At 40.6% G+C, this 27145-nt stretch overlaps 1 protein-coding gene and 1 long non-coding RNA gene across 2 annotated transcripts in view; one reads left to right on the top strand and one right to left on the bottom strand.

Moving 5' to 3' along the window:
- Nucleotides 1-27145, bottom strand: part of AHR (aryl hydrocarbon receptor) — a 57849-nt gene that overhangs the window by 22280 nt on the left and 8424 nt on the right. The window contains exons 3-6 of the mRNA XM_077304263.1: nt 4008-4123; nt 3615-3704; nt 1820-1943; nt 567-697 (exon numbers count right to left, since the gene is read on the bottom strand). Of these exons, the coding sequence (XP_077160378.1) occupies nt 567-697; nt 1820-1943; nt 3615-3704; nt 4008-4123 (461 nt within the window). The remainder of the gene's footprint in view (nt 1-566; nt 698-1819; nt 1944-3614; nt 3705-4007; nt 4124-27145) is intronic.
- On the top strand, nt 2375-26996 carry LOC143820907 (uncharacterized). The gene is made up of 3 exons (XR_013225594.1): nt 2375-3007; nt 12967-13054; nt 25825-26996. It is a non-coding gene; the product is annotated as an uncharacterized LOC143820907 (long non-coding RNA).

Below are 27145 nucleotides of genomic sequence, written 5' to 3'. Positions count from 1 at the left end.
GCTTACATTTGCCTTCCCTTTCCTCTTCTCACAACAGACACCCAGTGAGGTAGGTGAGGCTGTGAGGGCCCCGATATTACTGCTTGGTCAGAACAGCTTTATCAAGTGCTGTGGCAAGCCCAAGGTCACCCAGCTTGTTCACTAGCTAGTCACTAGCAATCGTACTTAAGCACTACACTACACTGACTCTCTGTACTGGAGAAATTCCATACTGCTCAACTTCCAAGGTTAGCACTCAGTTTGCTAGAGACTGTCAGATCCTTTCAGCACAATAAAATACTTCCAAGGCTTTCCTTTGACCTATGACTACATCTTATTCAGCGGACGTGAGCTACTTGTATGAATGTAATTCAGGAACTAGGAACCTTTCATAGTGCAGTCTTCCAACTTCTTCCACCAACAAATAGGGAAAGAAATTCATAAACTAGTAAGATAAATTCATGAACTAGTACTCAAGATAAACCCACAGTGAAAAACAATGCTGCTATATTCTATTGTAAAAAAACTCCCCAAACCAAATATGTGACTTATAAATACATCAAGTTTATTCCTCTTGGAATTCTTACCAAGAACCCAGAAGAATTATCCAGGAGGCAGCGTAATCTGCAGATGAAGTTTCGTTCCATAAAAGAAGAATTCTCTGGAGGTAGCTGTTCTGGGTTATAATATGTTGCTGATTGCGAAAAGCCATTATCTCCTACAGAAAACAGAGATTTTAAAACTTTCTGAGGAACATCTGCTCTAGTCCTGCAGAAGCAATTCTTCTCACTATCATTTCAAATTCTATGTTGAACAAGAGCACAAATGAAAGACATACCAAAAGGTCCCCAATAAAACAGAGTGAAGGGAGACTGAGGCATGCGTGTATGGAGCTACTGGGGTGGGTGTGCAGGGGCCCCAGCCCCCACACCTAGGGAAGGAGCACAGACCTGTCTATGCATGCCACTTGTGGTGGTTGCGTTGTCACAGGTGGCAGACACAGAGCAGGTGGACCTTGAACAGCTGCACTTCCATTGGGTGGGAGAAGAAGCCCCTCCACCACAAGAGAACGGGCTGGGTAGGAAGCCACATGCTCTCTGCTTTCCTCCTTTAATGAGCACAGAAGGCCAAGTGACAGGGCAAGCAGCTGCCCCATACGTTTTGTGTGTGTGTACAGAGCTTGCAGAAGAAAAGAACAGAGCCAGTGACAAAAGTAGTGGGCAGTTGCCTGCTCTTCCTCCCTCCTTTGAGGAGGGATGAAATGAAAAGGCTGGGCAGGTGAAGAGGCTAGTAAGAGAAAGGCAGGTCAGATAATGAAGTGAGTTGCCAGGACCCTAGAGCTACTGCTACTTCATGAATCAAAGCAGGTGAAGTAAGTGGGGGGAAAAGCCCAGCAGAGAAGGACGAAGCACCAGTGAGGTAGCAAAAGTGAGTTTCCTTCCTCTTAAAGCAGAAGATTAATGTTCAAGTTAAACTTTTGAGCTCCTTCTCAAGGTACCATTTAGAAATTGCAAATAATACTGATCACAAGGTTGTGGAAGGATTACCAACTAATGGCCTGTGCTCAGCCACAACATTAAGAAAAACTAAGTATCCTTTACTTAAGCAGGGGTAGCAGCAATCCCTCACATCTGCTGTAGCCTGCTGAGTTTTCTAAAATGTTGTTCCTCCAGGTTTCTGGACCCCTAAGAACAGGCTAGTGAGAATCAGCAGAGGGAGGAGGAAATTGATGGAACATAGCACAACATTATAAATAAGTACTGGCCACCTCTTTAAAAGCAAAAAGGCACTGGATAGTTAGCAAAATAAGTTATTATTTGCTACTAACTGCCTCTCTTACCTTCTACTGTCTGTCCAGAATCTGTAGATTGTGTTGGATTAAGAGCCCAGTGAAGCTGGCGCTGGAATTCTGGTCTGTCTTCTGTATGAATTAATTCAAATACACTCTGGTGTATGATGTCAGACTATATAAAAGAGAGAGCAACAATACTCAACAACTCAACATTACATTCACTCTCACTGCGGTTAAGATGGTCTCCTAAAAAGTACAGTAATTTGAGATTTGCAATTAAGAAAGGTTAAACCTGAAATAAAGGGTTAAGAAGATATTACAGGTTAGACTAGTAATTTTGCAGTTTTGTTTGTTACCACTGGGAATGAAACAAAAAGCACAATATTTTGCAATAGCCAAAATGATGCCAGGCAGATATGCAAAAGTTACCAAACCAGTTTGTATATTCCAAAAGTACTTACAGTGGCACACACTCCAACTAATTAAATGAGAGTTTAAAAAAGCAGTACCTTATTTCAGTTAAGGAACAACATAAGATATGTACTACACTCAAGTAATTTAATTAAGAAAATGAATATGTTATCATTTTAAGGGGGAAAGGGATAAATGATCACCCTGTGTGGTGTGTGTTTTGTATATCATTCACCTATACACCTTAGATAATTTTTCAATCAATTTGCCATGTCTTAATGAACACTCAACTATTTGAAGGTACAAAACTTCATCAATATATCTAATTGTTAACACTGCCCATCAATGGAAAATCCAGAGATTGGGGCCATGAAGAGAAAAGACTGACCTTCTACAAGCCTGAGAAAAGCCCCATGTTTGCAGACAAATCTGAAATCTTTTACATACACACACAAAGCAGCGCCTGGAACTTTAAAAAAATGACATCAGTGGCTGTCCAGCAGTTGTTGCTAGGCAACTACAACAGTATCACCTTAGCTTCCATCAATAAAAGAGAAGGGGAGGAGGGATACCCTTTCCAGGGGTGTTTTGGACTTTGAGAAAGGACTCTTTTTACCTACCAGCAATTCCCATGTTACTTGCTACCACATTACTTGACTCAACCAGGCCCGGCTTCTTATTACCATTTTACAGCAGCCACCTCAATGGTGGTTAGAATTCCTGACCAGGACCTGCGACCCATGTCTCTACTCTGCCATGAAAGTTTGACCTCATATTGCCTCAGCCTAACCTATCTCCTAGGATAGTTGTAGAGATAAAATGGAGGTGAGAAGAATGATGAAAGCAGTTCTGGATTAGCATGGTGAAAAAATGCGTGGTATAAATATAGCTTAAGGGGCAGATAAAAAGTTGGTTGAAAGAGGTGAACAAGTGACAGATAAGAGAAAATAGCATAGGGAGGGAATACAGGGGGAAATGAGGTGCCCTCAATAAGTCCATGTGAGTTTTTCACTCGGCAACTGGGCCTGGCTCAGGAGCCAGCAACTGGACCCAGCCTGGTAGTCAGCACCATGCCATTTTCTGAAGGAAATGCTACTAGTGGAGGGAAGGAGGAAAAACTGAAGACAGGAGGGTAGATAAGTGTAGGCTAGTTGGTGGATGGAAACGAGAGAAGGAAGCAAAAATGGGAAAAGCCTAAATGGGAAAAACATGTGGGAGCTTTCAGGGAATAGAAACAGTGGAAGAGGTAAGGATGAGATACTCTGGTGAGTCCTTGCAAGTTACTTTCATATAGCACCTATCTGAAGCATCTAATCTTCCATGGTTCTTCAAGAAGCAACCATAAACAGTTAAACCACCATGCATTACATTAATCAGATCTATAACACTGGAACTCAGCAGCTTTCTTCTTGAGTGAGGGCAGAATGCTTACCTGCTGGAAACCCAAGTAATCCTGGATTGTAGAAGAGACGTAAAATATGAGGGCATCACACGTGACCACCAAAACGAAGCCATTTAATGCCTAAGACAGGACAGCAATTCATTTAATGTATAAAGTTAATTGTTATTGCATGTTTAAAATAGGATTTTAAAACGAAATGTAAATATGTACTAGCAGAAAGTTAATGTATATACAATTATACAAAATATTACTGCCTTCAGATTCTAATTCTAAGTGGCACCTAGGAAAAACTTTTTCACACACAAGAATACTACTGCTTATAACCATTTATAATTATAATAATTACTAATTAGTTAGCTAGATTCATCATAATGTACAGATATTTGTTTCCCTATAAACCTTAAATATAACCATGAGAAATACCTGTAGTAGAAGTTCTCCTTCTAGTAGATGTATATTTTCTCCAGGTTTAGTTGTTCGGCAGTTGTCCTGGATGCCATTTCTATGAAGTTTTGTAGATCCTGATGATTTTAATGTAACTACGAAAATAAATGAAAGAAATCCTTACTTTCTCTGTAAAAGAAGTGCTCAGATGTTAATTCCTTAAAATGCATTTCATTTATTGGTAATATTCCTTAGCATTTTTATAGTTCTTTGATTGTCCAAAATGTTTTCTGTACATTATCACAGCAATAACACAAGAGAATTATTATCCCTATAATATAGGTGAAGAACTCTTAATGAGAATGATAGCACTATATAGTAACTATGCAAACATTATTATAGAATAACTATTAATTCTGTATATAAATATTCTGAAAGCTAACTAACATATTTGAAGAAGCTACCTTACATTTTTTACTTTATTTCCATTTTCCTAGGGAAAACATTTTAAATTTAAGGATCTCATACCATTGAAGCTACTACACAATCTATTTTGTATGCTTAATAAATCAATGTGCTCATTTTAAGTGACCGATTACAGAAAGACTAAAGCCAAACACCGAGCCCAATTAAATAAATCAAACCAAACAATCAGTGTCTACCACTAGAATATTTGCTGGGGGACTTGGGCATGTGGGCCAAATCACATGTTTACTAATCATGCACGCATGTTTTAACGTCAGCTTTCCATGAACATGAGCTACTGGGGGGCAGAGTTAAGGGAGGTTTAAACAATCCTTCTGGAACTAGTAGCATGTAGTCAGCTTTCTCTTGTGTATGAAGTTATTGTCAATAATTCAATTATCATATCTCCTCTGCAGGAATTGTCTAAAGATGATTTACAAAAGCAATAATTAGAACCCCAGCACAATAATTACTTTGAACAACTCTCTCTCCAACAGGATGACTATATTTGATTTTTGAGTGGCTATATTACTGTATTTAGAATTCACTCTGTTCACAAGCTAATAATTAATTTTACCATCACTGAATAGATGAATCCAAGAATTTTCTGGACATTTTCAGTTTCTTTCCTCAATAAAAACTCAAGTGTATTAAAGGCAACCTTTCAGTTCAAGCACAAATATTTTGGATAGTTTATAGGCTTTACTAAATTCTACTTCACACTAATAGAATAACACTACTGTTAGCAAGAAACAACAGCAGTCTACTTAAAACAAAGGCATTTTATATTTCACAGAGTTGCCATGAACTTTTTAAAAAGTGTTCTCCAAATTGTCAATATATTTGCTATTATGTGTTATTTTACTGTCTGTATATTTTAACTTGCACTATACAATTTAAGAGGGGAGTATTGTTGGGAAGAGAAGGGAACTTTAGAGGAGGAAAATAGGAGAAAAGATTAAATTCTCTATTGCTATGCTCCCAATTCTCTCCAAAGAATGTAGATTTTGCACACTTAATGGCTGTATTTTGGATTCTCCCCCATCCCCCAATGTAACTGGGCCTCAGCAACTGCAGAATTTGCAGTTAACCATTTAATACTGACCATTTCCAACCATTTGCCTTTTCCAGACACAGGGTAGCATTCCCACAGATGTGAAAATTCCAGTCTCTCCCCCTCCACAGACCAAAATGTCCCCTGAAGTCCTTAGAACATGACTGGGAAAGGCATTTCAGGTTACTGCACACTGGAGGGTGGAGTGGGGAAAATAGTACTTCTTTAAGGTAAAGGTATCCCCTGTGCAAGCACCGAGTCATGTCTGACCCTTGGGGTGACGCCCTCCAGTATTTTCATGGCACTCAATACAGGGTGGCCTTGCTCCCTGCAGAAATGCTTGTTTGCATCCAAACATATAAAGCAACAAAATTACAACTAATCACAAGACATGACCCACTAAAAACTCTGTTGTTTACACTAATTCCTGAATAAAACCAGGCAATCTAAAATAAGAGTATGCTGCTAAGAAGAATGAAAAATTACACATAATTTTGATATTTTAAAAGAAAGCAATAAATATACAGATTTTATTAGAACTGCTTTAAAAATCTGTTCTTTTTGATATGTCGGCTTGAAGATCTGAATAGGATCGTAAAGCTAGAGGAGACTGAATGGTGAACTGCGCCATACACCATTATGTAAACAGACAAATAAATGAACTTGTGTTACAAAGATTTAAAATAATAGCTATAAGTACATTCTACACAGATGGCTAAATGAGAGTTAAATCAAAGTAAGTGACCTAGATCAGCCTACTACAGCGTTGGTCCCCCTTCAAGGATCGCTGCCTTGTTGTGGCAAGGGGGCTTGCGTAGCTCAGTGAAGCTATGAGCTATGCCGTGCAGGGCCACCCAAGACGGACAGGTCATAGCTGAGAGCTCTGACAAAAGGTGATCCACTGGAGAAGGCAATGGCAAACCACTCCAGTATCTTTGCCATGAAAACTCTATGGACAGTTCCAATAGGCATAACGATATGACGCCGGAAGATGAGCCCCTCAGGTCGGAAGGTGTCCAATATGCTACTGGGGATGAGCAGACGGCTAGTACGAGTAGCGCCAGAATGAATGAAGCGGCTGGGCCAAAGCCGAAAGGACGCTCAGTTGTGGAAGTAACTGGTGGCGAAAAGACAGTCCGATGCTGTAAAGATTTTTATTCCATAGGAACCTGGAACGTCAGATCCATGAATCAAGGCAAGCTGGACGTGGTTAAACAAGAAATGAGAAGACTGAACATCGACATTTTAGGAATCAGTGAACTAAAATGGACAGGAATGGGTGAATTTAATTCAGATGACCATCAGGTATACTACTGTGGACAAGAATCTCGCAGAAGAAATGGAGTAGCCTTCATAATCAATAAGAGAGTAGGAAAAGCAGTCTTGGGATACAATCCCCAAAATGACAGAATGATCTCAGTTCGAATCCAAGGCAAACCATTCAACATCACAGTGATCCAGGTCTATGCCCCAACCACTGCTGCTGAAGAGGATGAAGTTGATCAGTTCTATGAAGCCCTACAACACCTTATAGAAGTAACGCCAAAAAATGATGTGCTTATCATCATGGGGGATTGGAATGCTAAAGTAGGAAGCCAAAAGATAACTGGGATAACAGGCAAGTTTGGCCTTGGAGTACAAAATGAAGCAGGGCACAGGCTGGTAGAATTTTGTCAAGAGAATACAATGGTCATAGCAAACACTCTTTTCCAACAACCCAAGAGACGACTCTACACATGGACATCACCAGACGGTCAACACAGAAATCAGATTGACTATGTACTCTGCAGCCAAAGATGGAAAAGTTCTATACAGGCAATAAAAACAAGACCAGGAGCTGATTGTGGTTCAGATCATGAGCTTCTTGTTGCAAAATTTAGGCTTAAATTGAAGAAAGTAGGGAAAAGCACTAGGCCACTCAGGTACGAACTAAATCATATCCCCGACGAATATACAGTAGAGGTGACAAATAGATTTAAGGAATTAGATCTGATAGACAGAGTGCCTGAAGAACTATGGACGGAGGTTCGCGACATTGTACAAGAGGTAGCAACTAAAACCATCCCAAAGAAAAAGAAATGCAAGAAATCAAAATGGCTGTCTGAGGAAGCTTTACAAATAGCTAAGGAGAGAAGGGAAGTGAAAGGCAAGGGAGAAAGAGAAAGATACACCCAATTGAATGCAGAATTCCAGAGAAAAGCTAGAAGAGATAAGAATGCCTTCTTAAATGAAAAGTGCAAACAAATAGAAGAAAACAATAGAATGGGGAGGACCAGAGATCTTTTCAAGAAAATTGGAGATATGAAGAGAACGTTTCATGCAAAGATGGGTATGATAAGGGACCAAAATGGTAGGGACCTCACAGAAGCAGAAGAGATTAAGCAAAGGTGGCAAAATTATACAGAAGAACTATACAAGAGCGAGCTTAACATCCCTGATGACCACAGTGGGGTAGTTACTGACCTGGAGCCAGACATCCTGGAATGTGAAGTCAAATGGGCCTTAGGAAGTCTGAGCAACAATAAAGCTAGTGGTGGTGACAGCATTCCAGTTGAACTATTCAAAATCTTAAAGGACGATGCAGTAAAAGTGCTACACTCAATATGCCAGCAAATTTGGAAAACTCAGCAATGGCCACAGGATTGGAAAAGGTCAGTTTACATTCCAATCCCAAAGAAGGGCAATGCCAAAGAATGTTCAAACTACCGCACCATTGCACTAATTTCTCATGCTAGCAAAGTTATGCTCAAAATCCTACAAGCTAGGCTCCAGCAATATGTGGACCGAGAACTTCCAGAAGTACAGGCAGGATTTCGAAGAGGTAGAGGAACTAGAGATCAAATTGCCAACATACGCTGGATCATGGAAAAAGCTAGGGAGTTTCAGAAGAACATCTACTTCTGCTTCATTGACTATGCTAAAGCCTTTGATTGTGTGGAGCACAACAAATTGTGGCAAGTTCTTAAAGAGATGGGAATACCAGAGCATCTTATTTGTCTCTTGAGAAATTTATATGCAGGTCAAGAAGCAACAGTGAGAACTGAACATGGAATCACGGATTGGTTCAAAATTGAGAAAGGAGTTCGGCAAGGCTGTATACTGTCGCCTTGCCTATTTAACTTGTATGCGGAGCACATCATGAGAAAGGCGGGATTAGAGGAGTCACAAATTGGGATTAAGATTGCAGGGAGAAATATCAACAACCTCAGATATGCAGATGATACCACTCTAATGGCAGAAAGTGAAGAGGAACTAAAGAGCCTGTTGATGCGGGTGAAGGAGGAGAGTGCAAAAGTTGGCTTGAAACTCAACATCAAGAAAACAAAGATCATGGCAGCCGGCCCTCTCAATTCCTGGCAAATAGATGGGGAAGAAATGGAGATAGTGACAGATTTTATTTTCCTCGGCTCCAAGATCACTGCAGATGGGGACTGCAGCAAAGAAATTAAAAGACGCTTGCTCCTAGGGAGGAAAGCTATGGCAAATCTAGACAGCATCCTAAAAAGCAGAGACATCACCCTACCAACAAAAGTGCGTTTAGTCAAGGCTATGGTATTCCCAGTTGCAATGTATGGCTGCGAAAGTTGGACCATAAGGAAGGCCGAGCGTCAAAGAATTGAGGCTTTTGAACTCTGGTGCTGGAGAAGACTCTTGCGAGTCCCTTGGACTGCAAGGCGAACAAACCGGTCAGTCCTAGAGGAGATCAGCCCTGACTGCTCTTTAGAAGGCCAGATCCTGAAGATGAAACTCAAATACTTTGGCCACCTCATGAGAAGGAAGGACTCCCTGGAGAAGAGCCTAATGCTGGGAGTGATCGAGGGCAAAAGAAGAAGGGGACGACAGAGAATGAGGTGGATGGATGGAGTCACTGAAGCAGTAGGTGCAAACTTAAAAGGACTCCAGGGAATGGTAGAGGACAGGAAGGCCTGGAGGATCATTGTCCATGGGGTCGCGATGGGTCGGACACGACTTCGCACATAACAACAACAACAACAGCGTTGGTAATACTGATAACTAGCGTAAATTATGGTGAAAGTATTTTACTGGAATCGATAGATGATTTGCATATTTTTATTATAAATAGAAGAATGAAATGAATTAAACAGAGTAGGAAGTAAAATCCTATCCAACATGAGAGAAATAAGTTATTTGGAAATAACTTATTTGGTTTTCTGAATGCAGAACTGCAGAAATGATTTACAACATATTTATTGTAAAGGGTATGAAATTCAATTTCTATTCTAGTAAATAGATGAAAACATTACCATATTATTATATTTTCTGCTAGCTTTTTGCTACAGATAATACAACACAGATAGTTTGACACTATTTACAGAACTGCAGTGTCCTCCAACAGAGAATTTCTTCATGCCCAAATTAATCCAAGATCACACTACAAGATTCAAGGAACCTTGCAGGCTATAATTTAAGACAATGGGGGCTGGATGTTTGTGCAAAAGGACTGTAGCCTAAAATGCCAGTTGTTCCAAGTATAGAAAGGAACTGATTTAATATTTGGCTCTCTTCAGTCAGCTTGTATAGATTATAATCAAATGGAATATTTTGCATTAATGTGCTGTGACTGTACAATGAAACTCCAGGCCATTAAATAAAGTAGCTTAAATATCACCTTGAGAGTGACAGAGCTGTATACAGATCTCAAGAAGGTGCACAGATTTTTCTTAGTTCATTTATGTGATGCTTAGAAATGAATGAGTCTTGCAAAGCATGTGACTAGGCATGAGCTGCCTTTGGGGTGGGGAGGGGTGAAATACCTATTATGAAAGAGAAAGGGGCTAATGGTGTTTTCCACAACTATACAACATATTTAGGATTGTAAAGGCCGCCAATTAAAAAAAACACCTTAAATAAATGCTCATCTTCAAATTATGCCACAGAATACTGGCTGAGGAAGCACCAAGGGAAATGAATTTAAGACACCACCTAAATATTTAATGAACCACCAGCAATATGATTGACATTCTACTAGACGCAGCAAGAAAGCTCACAACCTTAGCAACTGGCAGCCTGAAGGGCAGCCAGAAGGACAGTCATACCACACAAAAGATGCACTAGGAAGTTCTGGATTGCACACATCTTCTTCGAAAAGGCTTTCGAAAAACAATGAATTTAGGAGATAATTAACGAAATAAACAAGCTGACAGCAAAACACTGGTTTATAATCTTCCAAGGCTTGAAGCGATTTTTCTGGCCAGTTTAGAATCAGCGTATCTTACCCCTCTGAAATACTTCTTAGAAGGATTGTGTCCTAGTTTCATAGGAAAGTATTTCATGGTTTTAAGCAGGACTTCCAAAAAATTGTTACAATTTAATTTTTTATTAATATATTTGTTCAAGAAAAGGCTCAGGGTGGGAACTCTGCCACTAAATGACGCAGAAGCTGCTGGTGGCCTCAACTGCACATTCCTGTTTCCTCTTTCTTCCCATTCCCCCACCCCCAGACTAAAATACATAAATCTGAAATCTCCACTTTTACAAATCCTTGATTGCATATAGGCTGTTTGATATTATTTTACACAGGAGTCTTTATCTTTCTCTATAGCAGTGTTCATTTTGAAAAACGGAACTAGACTTGAAAATTTATTGGACAGACACTTTGAGTCATTTTTATGGATACAGATGTCCTTTAGAAAGGCTATATAATTATTATATGACATGTTCCAAGTTAGCAGGTGTTGATTTAGTATAAGTCTATCAATTATTAATACACAATTTTGTGTGATAAAACCATTTCGTTTTTTGGACTGTTAAGTAGGTCACTGTTTTCCAACAGCATGTCTAAGTGCCAATATTACAGCAAATTTTACACTTAATACAATATGAACGTTGCCTGAAATGTAGAGAAATAGTTGTTAAATTTAAATTCTGAAATAGAACACAAAGCTTTCTATAATTTTTTCCAGTGCCCCAAATTAGGGCCTGATCAAAGCTGATACGTATTTCTAAACATTAGTAAAAAAACAAACTTAAAAAAAATCAACAAAAAAACTGAACTGAGATAATTTATTACAAAAGAACACAGAACGAGGTTCAAAATGTTATATTCTAATGAGAAATGTTACATTTGTAACTCAACTCATACAACTCAACTATTATCAGCCAGCCCAAAAAGCTAAGTACAATACACCACTATTCTAAATGTTTGCAATTTTATATTTACCACATCCCTCATAAGGAAAAGTTAAATTCCTACTCCAAAACTGCCCAACATGATTGGCACTGTTTCCATGCATTAGGCTTTGTACAATAACGCATTTTAATAAAGGAAATTTATGTACAGAAAAACAGAAACTCCACATCACTGCCAACTTAAAACCAAATGACACTATTCATTTAATGTGGTGTCTAAAACAATGCAACCAGCATATCAAAATCATCTTATCGTACTCCTCAATTAAGTCTCCAGGGAGGCCCTTTCCTTCAAACACGAAGTACACAAAAGTTTTGCAACTGAGGTATACTCTTTAAGTATACCTTAAAGAATGATAAACTCTTTAAGATAATAGTGAAAGAAGAACCCATTAGACAGAAGCAAACACATGAAAGCAAAAAGTTATCTTGTTGGATTGGAGCCAGTAATAATAATTACTTAGAAAACAATACTCAGAGTTATTAGTTCCGCACTATAACAAACAGTTCACACGAAGTGATCTCAGTCATAGAACATTTTTAAAGTCTAGGACAGCCTTTTTCAACTTTTTTACCATTGAGAACCCCCCAAACATTCTTCAGGCTTTGAAAACCCCCAGAAGTGGCACAACAGTGCAGAATATGGTTGGGAAGCATAGCTATATACATGCTCACTTTTGCCCTTCCCCTTCCCACCCCCTCCAGGTCCATCACTGGCCATTTTGAGGGGGGGCAAGTCAACATGACTATATATGGTCATAAAGGTAAAGGTATCCCCTGTGCAAGCACCGGGTCATGTCTGACCCTTGGGGTGACGCCCTCCAGCGTTTTCATGGCAGACTCAATACGGGGTGGTTTGCCAGTGCCTTCCCCAGTCATTACCGTTTACCCCCCAGCAAGCTGAGTACTCATTTTACCAACCTCGGAAGGATGGAAGGCTGATTCAACCTTGAGCCGGCTGCTGGGATTGAACTCCCAGCCTTATGGGCAAAGCTTTCCGACGGCTGCCTTACCACTCTGCGCCACAAGAGGCTCCATATATGGTCATATTACCCCATAAACATTTTACAAAATTAAAAAATACATACAAAATGATGAATTCCCACCCATTTGGGAAACCAGGGTGTTACAAAACCCTGGTTGAGAAAGCCTACTCTAGACCATGTCCAGAGTCAGGAATTGATGTCTAGGATTCACATACCCCTTTTCCTAATGACTTAATATTCCAAAGACAGTGAACATGGCAGATTTAAATAACCACAATCTTATCTCCTAGTTTCACCATAGAAGCATTCTGTCATAATCCTGTATTTTTACATTTCCCCATAGTAAAAGCAGCTGAAAAATGTATGGAACTCCAGAAAGAGAGCCAGGAGAAAGAGAAGTCGTAACAATCAGCATCCCAACAAGCTTAACAGTAAGTTCTGATGGAACAATTATTGAGCCATCAGTTAAATACACAGGACAAATATTCAGCTGGCTGATTAAAAATCTGGCCTCCAAAACTGCTGCATAATTAGCAAATATAAAATATAAAAGCAGTTTTCCTATTAACTTCTTTTTCATACATTCTAGTGAGTAGCCGTGTTGGTCTGAAGTAGCACAACAAAATTAGAGTCCAATAGCACCTTTAAGACCAACAAAGATTTATTCAAGGCATAGTGTATGCATTCGAAAGCCCACGTCTTGAATAAATCTCTGTTGGTCTTAAAAGTGTTATTGGACTCTTTCTTTTTCATACAGACATATTTCCCCAAGTTTCTTCACATTATCACATTCTAATATCAAGTGCTATATAAGCCCAGTTCTGATCAAGACAATGGTACAGGGGTAGGAGGAGCTCCTTCATTTCTTCCCTGTGATCTGTGTGCACCAAGAGACATTAACATGACAAATAATACTCCTGGCATTTCAGCTTGAAACATTATTGTGATTTTGGGCTCTGCCTCATCATAAAACTATCTCTCCACAACACTAATACTTCAGGTCAGATAACATATGGACTTCTCTCTGAGTTCATCCAGCGAATCCCCACAAACTCTAATTGGTAGAATAGTCCCGAGGTAGATTCATCATAATTATTTTTGGTAGGAAAATGGTTCTCACTGTTTTCCAGTATTCTGTTTTCATATGATTGCACATTGGTCCTACTTGAAGTTTTCTTTTTTTCAGTGGGGTGAAGTCATCCAAGGATAATTTGGTCATGCCTCTTCTCCCCCAGGCAGGGCTATTCAAATGCAAAATAACTGGGTGGTCTTACTGGGTAACCAGGGGCTGGCCTTCTATTTTTTTAACAAGCTCCACTGTGCATCTAGATGTCCTGTTGTCCTAGATCGTCTGTGTCCTCGTGTTGCAGTTCTGGTATTTCTCATTTTGGGGTTTGTTTCTTTGTTATGGGTGGGAAGTGGATGACTTCTGAACAGAAGAAACTTTTAGGTGAGACCAAAGTTTTGTTCTAGAAGAAGAAGAGTTGGTTCTCTACCAGAAGGAGTCTGGTAATAAATTGCCTTCCCTTTCCTCTCCCCACAACAGACACCCTATGAGGTAGGTGAGGCTGAGAGAGCCCTGATATTACTGCTTGGTCAGAACAGCTTTATCAAGTGCTGTGGTGAGCCCAAGGTCACTTAGCTAGCTGCACATGGAGGAACGTGGAATCAAACCCAGCTCACCAGATTAGAAGTCAGTGTTCCTAACCACTACACCAAACTGCCTCTACTTCAGTGGGGGAAGTCATCCAAGGGTGGTTAGCTATGCCCACAGTATGCTCCTTAGGTTAGGAAACAAGTATCATTTGAGCACTACCCATTAGTCCACCACTTGCTGTAGCAGTTGCCTGCCAAAAGCCGTCTCCTCAGAAGTCACTTGGTCCACCTTGTAGTGCCTAACAAGGGTCAAGGAAGTCAAGTAAGTCACTGCTCTGCACATTTTTTACACCAGGGCCCTGGTGATAAAGGCTGCCAATGTAGCTGCCACCCTCACTGAGTATGTGGTCACTTCAAATGGTGAGTGCAATCCCTGGACCTCGTAGGCCTTGTGGATAAAGCTCTTCAACCAACATGCAATAGTGGATTTGGATACTGACTTTCCCAAACTCTGAATACTATGGGAAAGAGTGTGTCCAAATTTCTAATGGGTGCTGTCCTCTTCAGCTAGATCCACAGAGCCCTGCGAACATCTAGGGTATGCCACTCGGTGTCTTGTTGATATTTGAGCTACAGATAGAAAGCAGGCAGAACTAGATGTTAACTCCTGTGGAACACCGAGTTCACCTTGGGTATGAAGGAGGGGTCAGGGAAAAGAGTCACAGAATCATTTTGGAAGGAGCACAATTCCTTCCTTGACAGCAATCTCCAATACTTGACATGCGGAGGTCACTGTGACAACAAAAATGACCTTTCGGCTCAGGAACATGAGTTTCACCATACAAAGTATTCAACAGTGGAAAGCTTTCAGGATGGAAAATGGCATCTCACTTTTGTTGACTACACTATAGAGCAAAGATCTGCCAGATACAGTATGCTTGACTAAATGTGTAATCAAGTTACTTTTGCTACACTTTTATATCCAGCGCCAAAAAACAAAATTGGACTAAAAATCCTGCTGAAGCTTGGCATAAATATTTTGGATTGTCCTCAATGGAAATCAAAATAGCCCACTTATAAATATCACATGTTAAATACCATGTGGTTATGTCATATCGTAGCAAAATGTAAACCAGATGCTAACATTACATTAGACTGGAAGAACAACAAAATTCACAAAACCATAAGAATTGATATGGAAAAATGTTTTTATCCTACAAAAATGTGCATATTCTTAATATACATAAACTCATATTTGTGATTTAGTTGAGGGTAAATCATTATTTTAAAAAGGAAATAAGCCATTTTTTCAAATTATTACCAGAATGTGTCAGCCTTCACTGTATTTTTATTATTATTATTATTACTAGTAAGCAAGCCCGCTGTACGTACAATACAGCAGGCGCTAGCGGGGCAGCGCGCAGCTGGCGAGTTGGCAGGCCGCCATGTCCTGCGTGCCGGCAGCCAGGGAGCAGCCGCCAGCCGCGCGCAGCTAGCAGGGCTAGCAGAGACCCACTGTTGCAGCAGGCAGGCAGCAGAGGAAGCAGTGGTGGTGATGAGGTGATGGTGCAAAGTCTGAGGTGATGGTTCAAAGTCACTTCCGCAATGACTCCTGTTGCATTTCCTCCTAGGGAAATATGTATATGTATATAATAAAATATATATGCAATAACATTAAACTATCTACCCACTCTGCAGCTCATGCAGAATTCTGGCAATTCCAGATCCGGTAAAAACCATGCATGCTATTGGAATTCTGTCAGGCTGTGAAACAACAGCCCCAGTAATACCTCTTCTGTGCTTTTCAGAATCACTGACTGAACATAGTCAACTTCTTCACTTCCAAGCTTTGTGTGATAGCAGCATACTTAACTGCTTAAATCTAAGCCTGTAAGGCTCTGACAAGAGGTGAGCTCCTTCTCCCCCAAGAGATAGTCTGGGAAGGTACACCATGAATATTCAGTTCTCTCACACAGGAGCTACTTTAGCTCTTACAATGGACCATTCAATCTGGCTTTTTATACAACTGAGGTAGAGCGAAAGAACCAACAGACTAAACGAGTAAGACTAAGCCATCATTGTTGCTACTGTGACCAATTGGTTACCAACTATTGTAATTTTATTGGATCTTATTGTTATCTTGTGGATTTTAGGGGATGTGGTTATGTAAGCCGCTTCGAGCCTTTGTGGAGAGGCGGGATATAAATACAACAAAAACAACAGCAACAGCAGCAGCAGCAACAGCAGCAACAATAGCAACAACAGCAACAACAACAACAACAATATGTGAAGGACAATTCACACATTTTGGAGTCCATGTGTCCTGTTAACAGATGTTATCTGAATGGTCCAAGCTTGATATTTAATTCAAAGGTCTAAGTGGACACAAAAGACTGGGACTATGGTGCACTGGAACAGGTGGTTTAAGCCCTCCCAATATCCTATTTTCCTGAAATGATCCTGAACTCCCACTATTTATACTGACAGGCTATATGTAAGCTGCTCTGAGAGCAAAAAATGACCCCCCTCCTGGACTATTTCAGGTTGGGAAAATACTGCTGTCAAGAGAAGGCTTAAAGTCCCTCCCACGGAACACACAGACAAAACAGGAAGGAGGAACAACAGAGCTAAGGCAGGCACCTTAGCAATGAATTGATGATTATCTTTAAAGGAAATTCAATTCACATTACCTCTGAGAAATTATAAATAAACTATAATGTCAAGGAACCGAGGATTTTTCAAGTTTAGTAATTTCTAAGGATTTCTTTACTTATGGATTTCTAAAAACATGGTGTTTTATATTCTATTAAGCCGCACACAAAGAGCCTCTTGTGGCGCAGAGTGGTAAGGCAGCCGTCTGAAAGCTTTGCCCATGAGGTTGGGAGTTCGATCCCAACAGCCGGCTCAAGGTTGACTCAGCCTTCCATCCTTCCGAGGTCGGTAAAATGAGTACCCAGCTTGCTGGGGGGTAAACGGTCATGACTGGGGAAGGCACTGGCAAACCACCCCGTATTGAGTCTGCCATGAAAACGCTAGAGGGCGTCACCCCAAGGGTCAGACATGACTCGGTGCTTGCACAGGGGATACCTTTACCTTTAAGCCGCACACAATTCATTTAGAAGATAAAAACAAGCAATGGTATTATAACAAAGACTCTTTTCCCTCCCTCTTTTTCTTTTTTAGTTAAAACCAATTGCAGCAACTTTTATAGTATATCATTTCATCAGAATAAAGATGATAATGATGTTAATAGCAAACGCTTATTAATTACAGAAATGTTGCATTTTAGCTCTGAATTTTAAAAGGGCATTTTTATTAAACATACTATTACATTAACAAAATACAAACAATCAAAAAGGAAAATGGGAAACAAAGAAACTAAAAAAAATGTTTAGACTTATTGCCATACATTTAGCTTTAACAAGTTTAGAGCTTTAACAAGATATTGCTACAACTCCACCACTTACGCTTACTTGTCAGCCACATATCTTTCTACTGATTCCTAGTATTAAGTGGGAGATGAAGAGTTGTTGACTATTGATGAGAAAAAATATGTGGATTCCAAATGGCATAAGAAGCATCCACAATTTTACTGTTTGCTAATCTGATGAGTTAATTATTTCAATTAAGCTTTATTCTACAGGTGCTTGTACAACACACTAAGAGTAATATAGTAATTGATAATGATGGATTTATTTAAAAATACATCATAGTTGTTTATGTTTAAATTTAAGTTTATGTACAGTTTCTACAAGCAATTTTAATTACCCAATATAAAAAGCAAGCATATGACAAGGACTGTAATGCAGGGGTCGTCTGGTAAGCCTTGGCACCGGGCCACCAGCAGCAGTGCCTGCCTCTCTGCCCCCCCCCCCCCCCGCAGCGAGAAGCTCACTGGGCCGCAAATGAAGCGGTTACCAAAGCGGTTACTTCGCTCGCGGCCAGGCAAGCTACTCGCTGCAGGGGGGGAGGGAAGAGGCAGGCGCAGCTGCTGGCATGCCGGTGGGCGCAAACACGCATGCGCAGCGGTGCCATGTGTGCGCAGCACCACTGCCCAGGCTGCCCTCTCCCTCCACCCCCGCAAGCAGTCCCCAGCCTTAAAAAGGTTGGGGGTCGCTGCTGTAATGTATTGAAAGTACACACTTACTGATTCCCACAGCATACTGATAAGCAGATAGATATATTTCTGTACACTGGACTACATAAATTTATTTTTCATATTGTACATCCCATGTCTTACTTTGGCATTACTAGACAGACCAGTAAAAATTATTTATTAGTTGTTAAATTCATCTAAACATAGATTATATATCCACACAATGATTTCTTACTTTTGCAAAGAAAAAATAATAAACTTAAGCATTTGTTATTGTAGGAAATGAGGACCAGCAAAAGCCTGCAACATTACTGGAGAAGGCTCCTTGGCCTACAAGGAAGTGCCACTGCTTCTGGAATGGATCCAACCCTAAGCTGTGTATAATATTTAATATTTATAACATGCCATAGTTATATTTTAATAATGCCACAATGACTTTTAACAGTCTATTCGCAGCTATCTGGCTCTTCAGCTCGTGCTTTACAAAATCATTTACATTTGTTTCTTGTGAATGTTCTTATAAGCATTTGGTTTCTCAGAGCTGGAGCACTTGTTTACATAAAGAAAACAGATTATGTTATAAATGGCTTCAATTGTAAACATCCACAAAGTTCAACTACACAAGAAAGTCTTTCTTCCTTATCAGAAGTCTGATAGAATCAAACAGGAAAACTGGCATTTCAGAAAGAAACAAGAACCACTAAGTAAAGATGCTGAATCACAAAGGAGATACTGATCTTGAAAATATGCTCTGACTGGAATTGTCATTTCAGTTAAACAAAGGGTATTATTTTAATAGCGCCATTTAAAATGAAACTTCAACTCATCCGACAACTATATAAAAAATCTGAATTGTACTTGTACTGTATTTACGACCCCAAGCCAAATATATCACAGAAGAGTCAAATGTCATACAAAAACATATCGGCTAGTATGTGTCACAACTTCCACAGCAAGTTTCAAGCACCAAAGGTTTTGGTAATGCTTTCACATGAGGTAGAATATTTCTTTTGTTTAGATAACACCTCTCCACTTCCCTGTTTGCCTGTTTAATAACTTACACCAGTTCTGTGGAATGTTATCAGGTGATCTTTCTAAGAAGGAGGGGCTGTCACTCTCCAGAGTACTTAGCAATGTTTCCCGGGATCTTTTAAAAAATAATACAGGATTTAAAAAAAATCTCAGTATCTTTAATGTGCTAACATTCTGGGCTGAAAAAAAGGGGAAATCACATCAAATGCAAAATGTCAAGTTGATTTTCAGCATCTGTTTTATGCCTTTCTTTTCTTTTGTTTTACAAAAAGAAAACTATGATGCACATAAGAAAATAAGAGCCTCTTGTGGCGCAGAGTGGTAAGGCAGCAGACATGCAGTCTGAAAGCTTTGCCCATGAGGCTAGGAGTTCAATCCCAGCAGCCGGCTCAAGGTTGACTCAGCCTTCCATCGTTCCGAGGTCGGTAAAATGAGTGCCCAGCTTGCTGGGGGGTAAACGGTGATGACTGGGGAAGGCACTGGCAAACCACCCCGTATCGAGTCTGCCATGAAAATGCTAGAGGGTGTCACCCCAAGGGTCAGACATGACTCGGTGCTTGCACAGGGGATACCTTTCCCTCTACATAAGAAAATAACAGAAGCCATGTTGGATCAGGACAATGGCCCATACACAGTGTTATACACTGGCCAACCAACAGGTACTATCAGGAGGTTCCCTAGCAGGGCAAGAACTCCAGAAGACTTCCTACTGTGGCCTCACAAGTGAAAATAATACAGAATGACTTTTGGACCATTGTATAATTTACTATGATATGGTCCTTCTCCTTGAGACCAGGAGGACGTCTTGGTGACATTAACTGGGAGGCAGCACTAAAATTCTTTTAGCTTCCTGTCCTGTGTGTTGGGAGGCACCCTGCTCCAGGCTGAATATCGAGCTTCTCACCAATAACAAAAACTTGAAAAACATTAACACTATCTTCCTACTGACTAAGAGTCTCTCCCCAGAAAAAAACATAACTGATTTTAGAACCTCAGAATTAACTCAGTAAACATCATGTCCTATCTCTAGAAAGATAGAGAAGAGACAAGACATCCTCCTGGCCTCAAGAAGAAAGACCATATCATGGTAAGTTATCCAATGGTTGTTCTCCCTTGAAGTCCAGGAGGAAGTCTTGGTGGGACATAACAGAGCAATTCCAAAAAAAATAAGGGAGCAGAACCACATGCTGCAAGATGCACCTACCAAAGGCCGTCTCAGATGTGTCCAGCATATGTAACCTATAGTGCCTTATAAAGGTAGAAATGTTGGACCAGGTTGCTGCTCTACAAATCTGAACTGCTGAAACCCTCTTGGCTAATGCTGCGTTAGTGGCTGAGCCCTTTGTGGTGTGGGACGCTATCCCTTCAGGAATTGGAATTCCCTGTGATTTGTATGCCTAAATAATGCAAGCATTAGGGGCTCTGCTAATGGATGGATTCATTCAGAAGCTGGAACTTCTTATGCTGATGGAAAGGTATGATCTAGTAGTCATTACAGAAACTTAGTGGAATGATTCTCATGACTGGAATGTAATAGTGGATGGATATGAATTGTTCAGAAAAAAACAGAACAGATTGAAGAGGTGGAGGAGTGGCACTGTATGTGAGGAAAGGGCTTACCTGTCAGGAAATTCTAGTGAAGGAGAGTATATCTCCAGTGGAAAGCATCTGGGTGAAAATAAGCGAGGAGGAAACCAACAGAGTGGTGGTTGATGTCTGCTACCGACCGCCTGACCAATGAAAGGATGTGGATGCTGCACTTTGTGAGCAGCTTGGGGAAATATCCAAGCGGCAGGACCTTGTCATCATGGGTGACTTCAATTTCCCAGATGTGTGCTGGGAAACAAACTCTGCAAAGCGTCCTCAGTCATGCAACTTTCTAACCTGCCTGGCTGACCATTTCATTTATCAAATGGTAGATGAACCCACAAGAGGTTCAGCTATATTGGTCTTAATACTGACTAACAGGCAAGAGTTGGTGGATGCGGTGAAGAAGGTGGGGACCCTAGGGGGAAGTGACCATGTCCTCATAGAATTCCTTTTGAGATGCGGGGGGGGGGGGGGCAAGGAAGCTTATAGCCAGACATGGATGTTGGATTTTTGTAGGGCAAACTTTAAGCTGAGAGTGAGCTAAGATTGGCCAGGGAAGCCCATTGTAACATTTTTTTTCAATTATGTGAGGAGCAAACGTAAAGTAATGGAGGCAATAGGCCCACTCTTGGGTGGAGATGGACAAACTCTAACGGAGGATGCAGAGAAAGCAGAAAGGTTCAGCACCTATTTTACATCTGTTTTCCCCACAGGTCAAAGGGTTCTGTAAGAAATTACATTTTTAAAAGTTTCTATGCCTAGATAACAACTATTTGATAATTCCAGTGAAAATCATATATAGCCATTTTCAAATACTCTCAACAATGCCCTCAAAACTACAGAATATGGTTAATACCTTTTAAAGGCTGAGAAGCAACTGCATTTTAATGATTTTTTATCAACAGTGCTAATATGCACTCTGCATGTTATAGGTTACATGTTCAATCCACATGCTGTGGGACAGCTTATAAATTTCTCTCATTAAATTCTGGACCAAGACAGATAATTAAATGACCCATTCACACGAAACGCAGCAACCGATCTTTAAAAAAATCTTTTAAAAAAATCAATGTTGCTTCATCTTCAACATTGGTTCAATACACCAACGGAAAAAGTCATGACAGGGCAAGTTTACACTCTGTTTTTATGAATTTGTACGTGCCTAACCTTCGCTTTAGGAAATACACAGCAATTAAACACGAAGTTATAAGTCAACGCATGTTTTAAAAACTCCGTAAAATGTTAACCTACATTGACAAAAAAAGTACCTTTTAAACCAGCTAAATTTCAAAAAGCTGAAACATTTATCCATCTCTTCTGAGGTTACTGCCATCACATCACAGTTGCACATAAAGCTCTGAAACACTGACAGGTTTTAGACCACTAGAAATCCAATAATAAGAACACTCTTCTAGGAGTAAGCCCTACTGAGTAGACCACTTTAGGAGTATTTTAGACACTAAATGTCTAATCCAAAAGATGTCAGCTGTTGTATCTTGTGGCACTTTTCCAGCCGTATACAGTATCTGTACACCGCCCGTGGCGCCGCGGGCGCCACGGACTAAATAAAACAGTAAGGTGTTCTGGGGCGGGATGTGTCCGGGATGAGGAAGGGTCCGGATTGGACCCTTCCTCATGACAGACAATCGGAGGGACCAATCGGCAGGCGCGAAGCCCCCGCCAGTCGAGTCCCCGCCAGTCGCACGGAGCGCGGCTGCCGGGGGCTCCCTGGCCGGCGGCCTGGCGCGGCTCATTCGCTGCCACCCCGGCCCGGCCCCGGCAGAAGCCGCTCCCTCCCACCTCCGACGTTCTCCTGGCTTCTGCCGGGCCGGGCGCTCCTTCGCCTCGGCGAAGGAGCACCTGGCCCGGCAGAAGCCGCTCCCTCCCACCTCCGACGTTCTTCCGGCTTCTGCCGGGCCGGCCGACTCCAGTGAGGACTGCAGCTGCTCGCCAGCCGCCTCTGAAAGACCAGGACTCCAGCAAGGACTTCAGGTACTCCCCCCCCCCCATACCTACTCTCACTTCTGGGAGCTGCTAGCGCCCATTGCATTTCGGACTGCAATGGGCTATATTTCTAGTACTGTATATAAAAAGTTTCCAGAGACATAGTTTCCCTTGCATATGAATGTTATTCTTTAATATTCCTCAAAACCATCTACTACAGGCATTTAAAATGAAACCCAGAATTTAATGTGATGGTTCATTCTGCTTGAAGCAGAAGACGACATTCTGGGACATTTGGGTACTGTCCTATCCATGATTCCTAGTGTCCCAAAACGTCTTCCTCTTCTCAAGCAAAATACACACTGAAGTTCATTGAAAAGAAAAACACATAATATCAAAATAAAGGCAGATTAAAGAACAGCCAATATTCACTTAAGGAAGTTTCTTAATTCTGCTGTAATTTATGTATGGATAAATTCAGCAACTGACAATGTCATCCTAAACAGAGCTGCATCTTAATAAACCCACTTAGATCAAAATTAACATTTAAATGACAAATTACTCTAAGATTACAACAGACTTTTCTAAATTAGCTTTAAAGAATACGTAAAACATCACTACCATACAATTTATACCATACAATATACTTCCAAGTGAATCTTACATGGTGTCTGACTAATCAATTTCCCAATTAGATTTAAACTTGGGGGAAATGTGTGTGTGTGTTTTTTTTAATCTATTGTTACTGCGAAAACTTCGGTTTCCTTTCAAAGACGATCATATGAGTGCACGTTTATATTTTGCTTTCCTCAGGAATTCACACACCCCTCATTTGTATCCTGTTATTCATTTAGCATTTCCCTTTACTTCAGCAAACTGTTAAGAGCCTGCTAGCTCAATCCTTAAGACTAAGCCACAATGTTCATTTCCACATTTAGAACAAGAAGAGCAGCATGGCCACTGCATATTTGTTAGTTTCACTGTCTGTTAGTCTCTGCAAACAGTTGCTACTAAACTGCAGAGTACAGAAGTAGGGTATGCTGGAAGTGGCTGGAGTCGGATTTCTGTGTGGTGATTACACACTTAGAAGAAAGCAGAGTAGCAAGCAGTACAGCAATGGCTTTGTTCCAATGCCTGAAATATGGAAGTCAATGGACAGGCATTTCTAAACTATTTGGTCCACTGTAGACATTGCAGGTTTACGTAGCTGGATTGCAACTGCATGTTGAGTTTTTGTGGCAAGTATGTCACAAATTAAGACAAGCAGCATCTAAACCTATATCTGAGAAGACTGAATGAATACATTCTTATGCCAACACTGATTCTTATGCGTTAAAACTTTACTGGATTTATTCACTTAACAATTTGGAATTTAAATTTTTAGCTATCACCAGAGTTCTGTGTTCTTTGGCCACAAACTACACAGAATTATACATGGTGCTTGAATCTTCAAATTCCAGCCACAGCTCCTCTCCTAGAAATCAAGGCTAGCAGATACACAGAGCACTTAATCCTACATGCACACAGTTTCTATCCACAATTCCTCCCCACCCCCAGCCTGTTTTCCCCCAAGTCCAGATTCTGCAGCTCCGTTTGTGACAGAAAAATTGGTCTGAAGCCTCTGGCTAACAGGGAGAGTTTTGCTGGAATAGATGTACACTTAGAGTGTAGAAAAGGTGAATCACTCCTTTTTGTGTGCTATCCTAGTGGCAAAGCTTTGAAGGTATCAAGTGAACATCTTTTCTTTCTAACCAAAGAGTATAGGTAAAGGTATCCCCTGTGCAAGCACCAGGTCATGTCTGACCCTTGGGGTGACGCCCTCCAGCGTTTTCATGGCAGACTTAATACAGAGTACCAAAGAGTACAATAAAAATCCAACTCTCAAAGCTGAAGTAAACCTATTCAATTAATAATTGGTTCAACTGTGACCATGTTTCTAAATAAAATATTTGCTCAGTTTACAATTAATATTTCTTTCTTAACACAAGCTCAAGGTAACCAGGAGGAATTTACTAAGTTGTTCGGGGTTCATAGAATTCTGGGGAGGGGAGGATCAGATTAGCATAATGGCAAGCACCCATTGTTTGACAATGCTATATGGTTTCTACAGCACCAAAACCAGATTTATATCCTTATCCTTTTTTAAAAAGATAAACTATAGAGATACTTAAAATATACTTCTATATAAATAGCTCCTAAATATATAAATAGCTCCTAAATAGCTTCTATAGCTCCTCCACCAGGCATTTGGCCGAGACCAGATGTAATCTACAGCGACCAAGGGCCCCTGCTCCCCCCCACCTCAGAATTCAATCAATAAGCCACCCCCCTCAGAATCCCATCAACAAGCCCTGGACCTGTTTGTATTATGATTGTTTATTGTTATACTGTGTTGTGTTTGGTTGCAATTGTTGGTTATTGATGTACATGTTCTACAGACTGTTTTATGTATGGTTCTCTGTTATAATGTAAACCGCCCTGAGCCTCCGGGGAGGGCGGTATAGAAGTATGATAAATAAATAAATAAAATAAATAAATAAATAAAAATACAGAAACTTTGGAACTTAAGTTCTACACTTGTACATCCAAGTACTTTTACATAAATTAATAGTCAAAGGACATCTACTTTGTACTAGAACTGTTCCCAACTATTTAATGCTTCTAACTTCTTTACTACTTACTAATAACCATTTTCTTTCAGCTGAGATCTAATAATCAGCACTATTTTTAACTTTTTAGTTGGGAAAGTACATTAGAAATACAAACAACTAAATAGCATGAAATAATTTCAGAACATCAGACGGTACAACAAAACCAAGTCCCAGCTATGTTATTGCATGATTATCAGAATACTCAAGTATTTGGATTTTGCTGTCCAACAGAGCAAAAATATCATTGTACCACAACTGACAATTTAATCCAAGATTTCTTTTTCTTTTTAAGGTTTCCATTTTATCTGCTAGCATCCTAACTATTAGCCGGGACTGGAGCCCCAACCACGCATGCACGCCCTTCCGCACCTGCGTGGTTGCCTCCGCCATCACGCCCCCGCCTGCACGGGCCATGCCGCCTCGCTACGCCGCTGCCCGCCGAAACGGCCCACCAACGCGCAAGACCATGGCTGCCACCACTTCCGCCGCTCGCCCCGGCATGCTTCCGCCCACCGTCGCCCCGACGCCCGCCCACACAAATGCTGCCCACACCGCCCACCCCCAGACACCCTGCAAACTGTGAGTACGGCCCTGCACACTGCAAGGCCTCCAAAGAGGCCAGCTATGCCCTGCCCATTTTTATAAATGGGCTTTACCTCTAGTTTTATTATAATTCATAACAACAGTTAGAGGGTTATTAACGGCCTCAAAAAGCACTTGTAGAACTCTAGTATTAATCCATCTGAAATGAACTTTTCTATTCTTAAATTTTAAAATCGATTTTAGTGCTTCATGTTAGAATGGGGCCTCCAGCTTGTCAATCACCTTCTATGACTCATGGTACCTTATCCAGATACTCCCCCCAGACTTTTCTTCCTGCTTCCCCTTCATGCTAGTTATGATTCTCCAAGTAGGAATGTGCTGCACTATCAGATGCTTTTATTCGGATTCCCATCACATACAATACAAATTGCCCTACTATACTTGCAAACAGCTTTTCTACCCATAAGAGAACTTCTGCTTCAACCCTTCCCCACCCCCTACTTGAAGTAAGTAAGCAAGTCTGGATAGGATCATGCGTTTCTTCGGAACTTTTTCTTTTTTGAGAAACAAGCAGTTTCAGGAACATGGTAAAATAGAAAGAGGGCGATTCACACTTTGTTTCAGAACAACAAGTTTAGGAATTTAGTGAGACAGTTAGAAAGGGGAAAGGGATATGATACTTCATCAAAAGCAAGCAGAAAGGGGTGACAGTGGTAAGGCTTTACTCTAGAGTTCTTCCCACATTCTCTCTCAAACATTGTAGACAATCATTAGCAAGTGTGCTACATACATGATCAGGCTGTGCTAATAGGCTGGCAATGCAAAGGCACTTGGGCTAGCACCAGGGACTCTGCTCGAAGAAGGAAAAGAAGTTGACTAACAGGGATTTATGAATGGACTGTGGTCTGTTATGTACCGCTGGTGGATTAATTAAATTTGTGCAACAAACAACCTGTGTTTGTCTCTTTATTAGGACATCTGAATGCAGCCAATATTCTGCAGCCCACCTAAACATGAGATGAAACACTGAAAGGGTCATTGCCAACATTTTAAAGCACTGCAATGCATAC

This window comes from Paroedura picta, chromosome 11 (genome assembly GCF_049243985.1).
Source record: "Paroedura picta isolate Pp20150507F chromosome 11, Ppicta_v3.0, whole genome shotgun sequence".
NCBI classification, from domain to species: Eukaryota; Metazoa; Chordata; class Lepidosauria; order Squamata; family Gekkonidae; genus Paroedura; species Paroedura picta.
The sequence above is the reverse complement of the archived record's forward strand: the minus strand, read 5'-3'. Positions and strand labels throughout refer to the sequence as shown.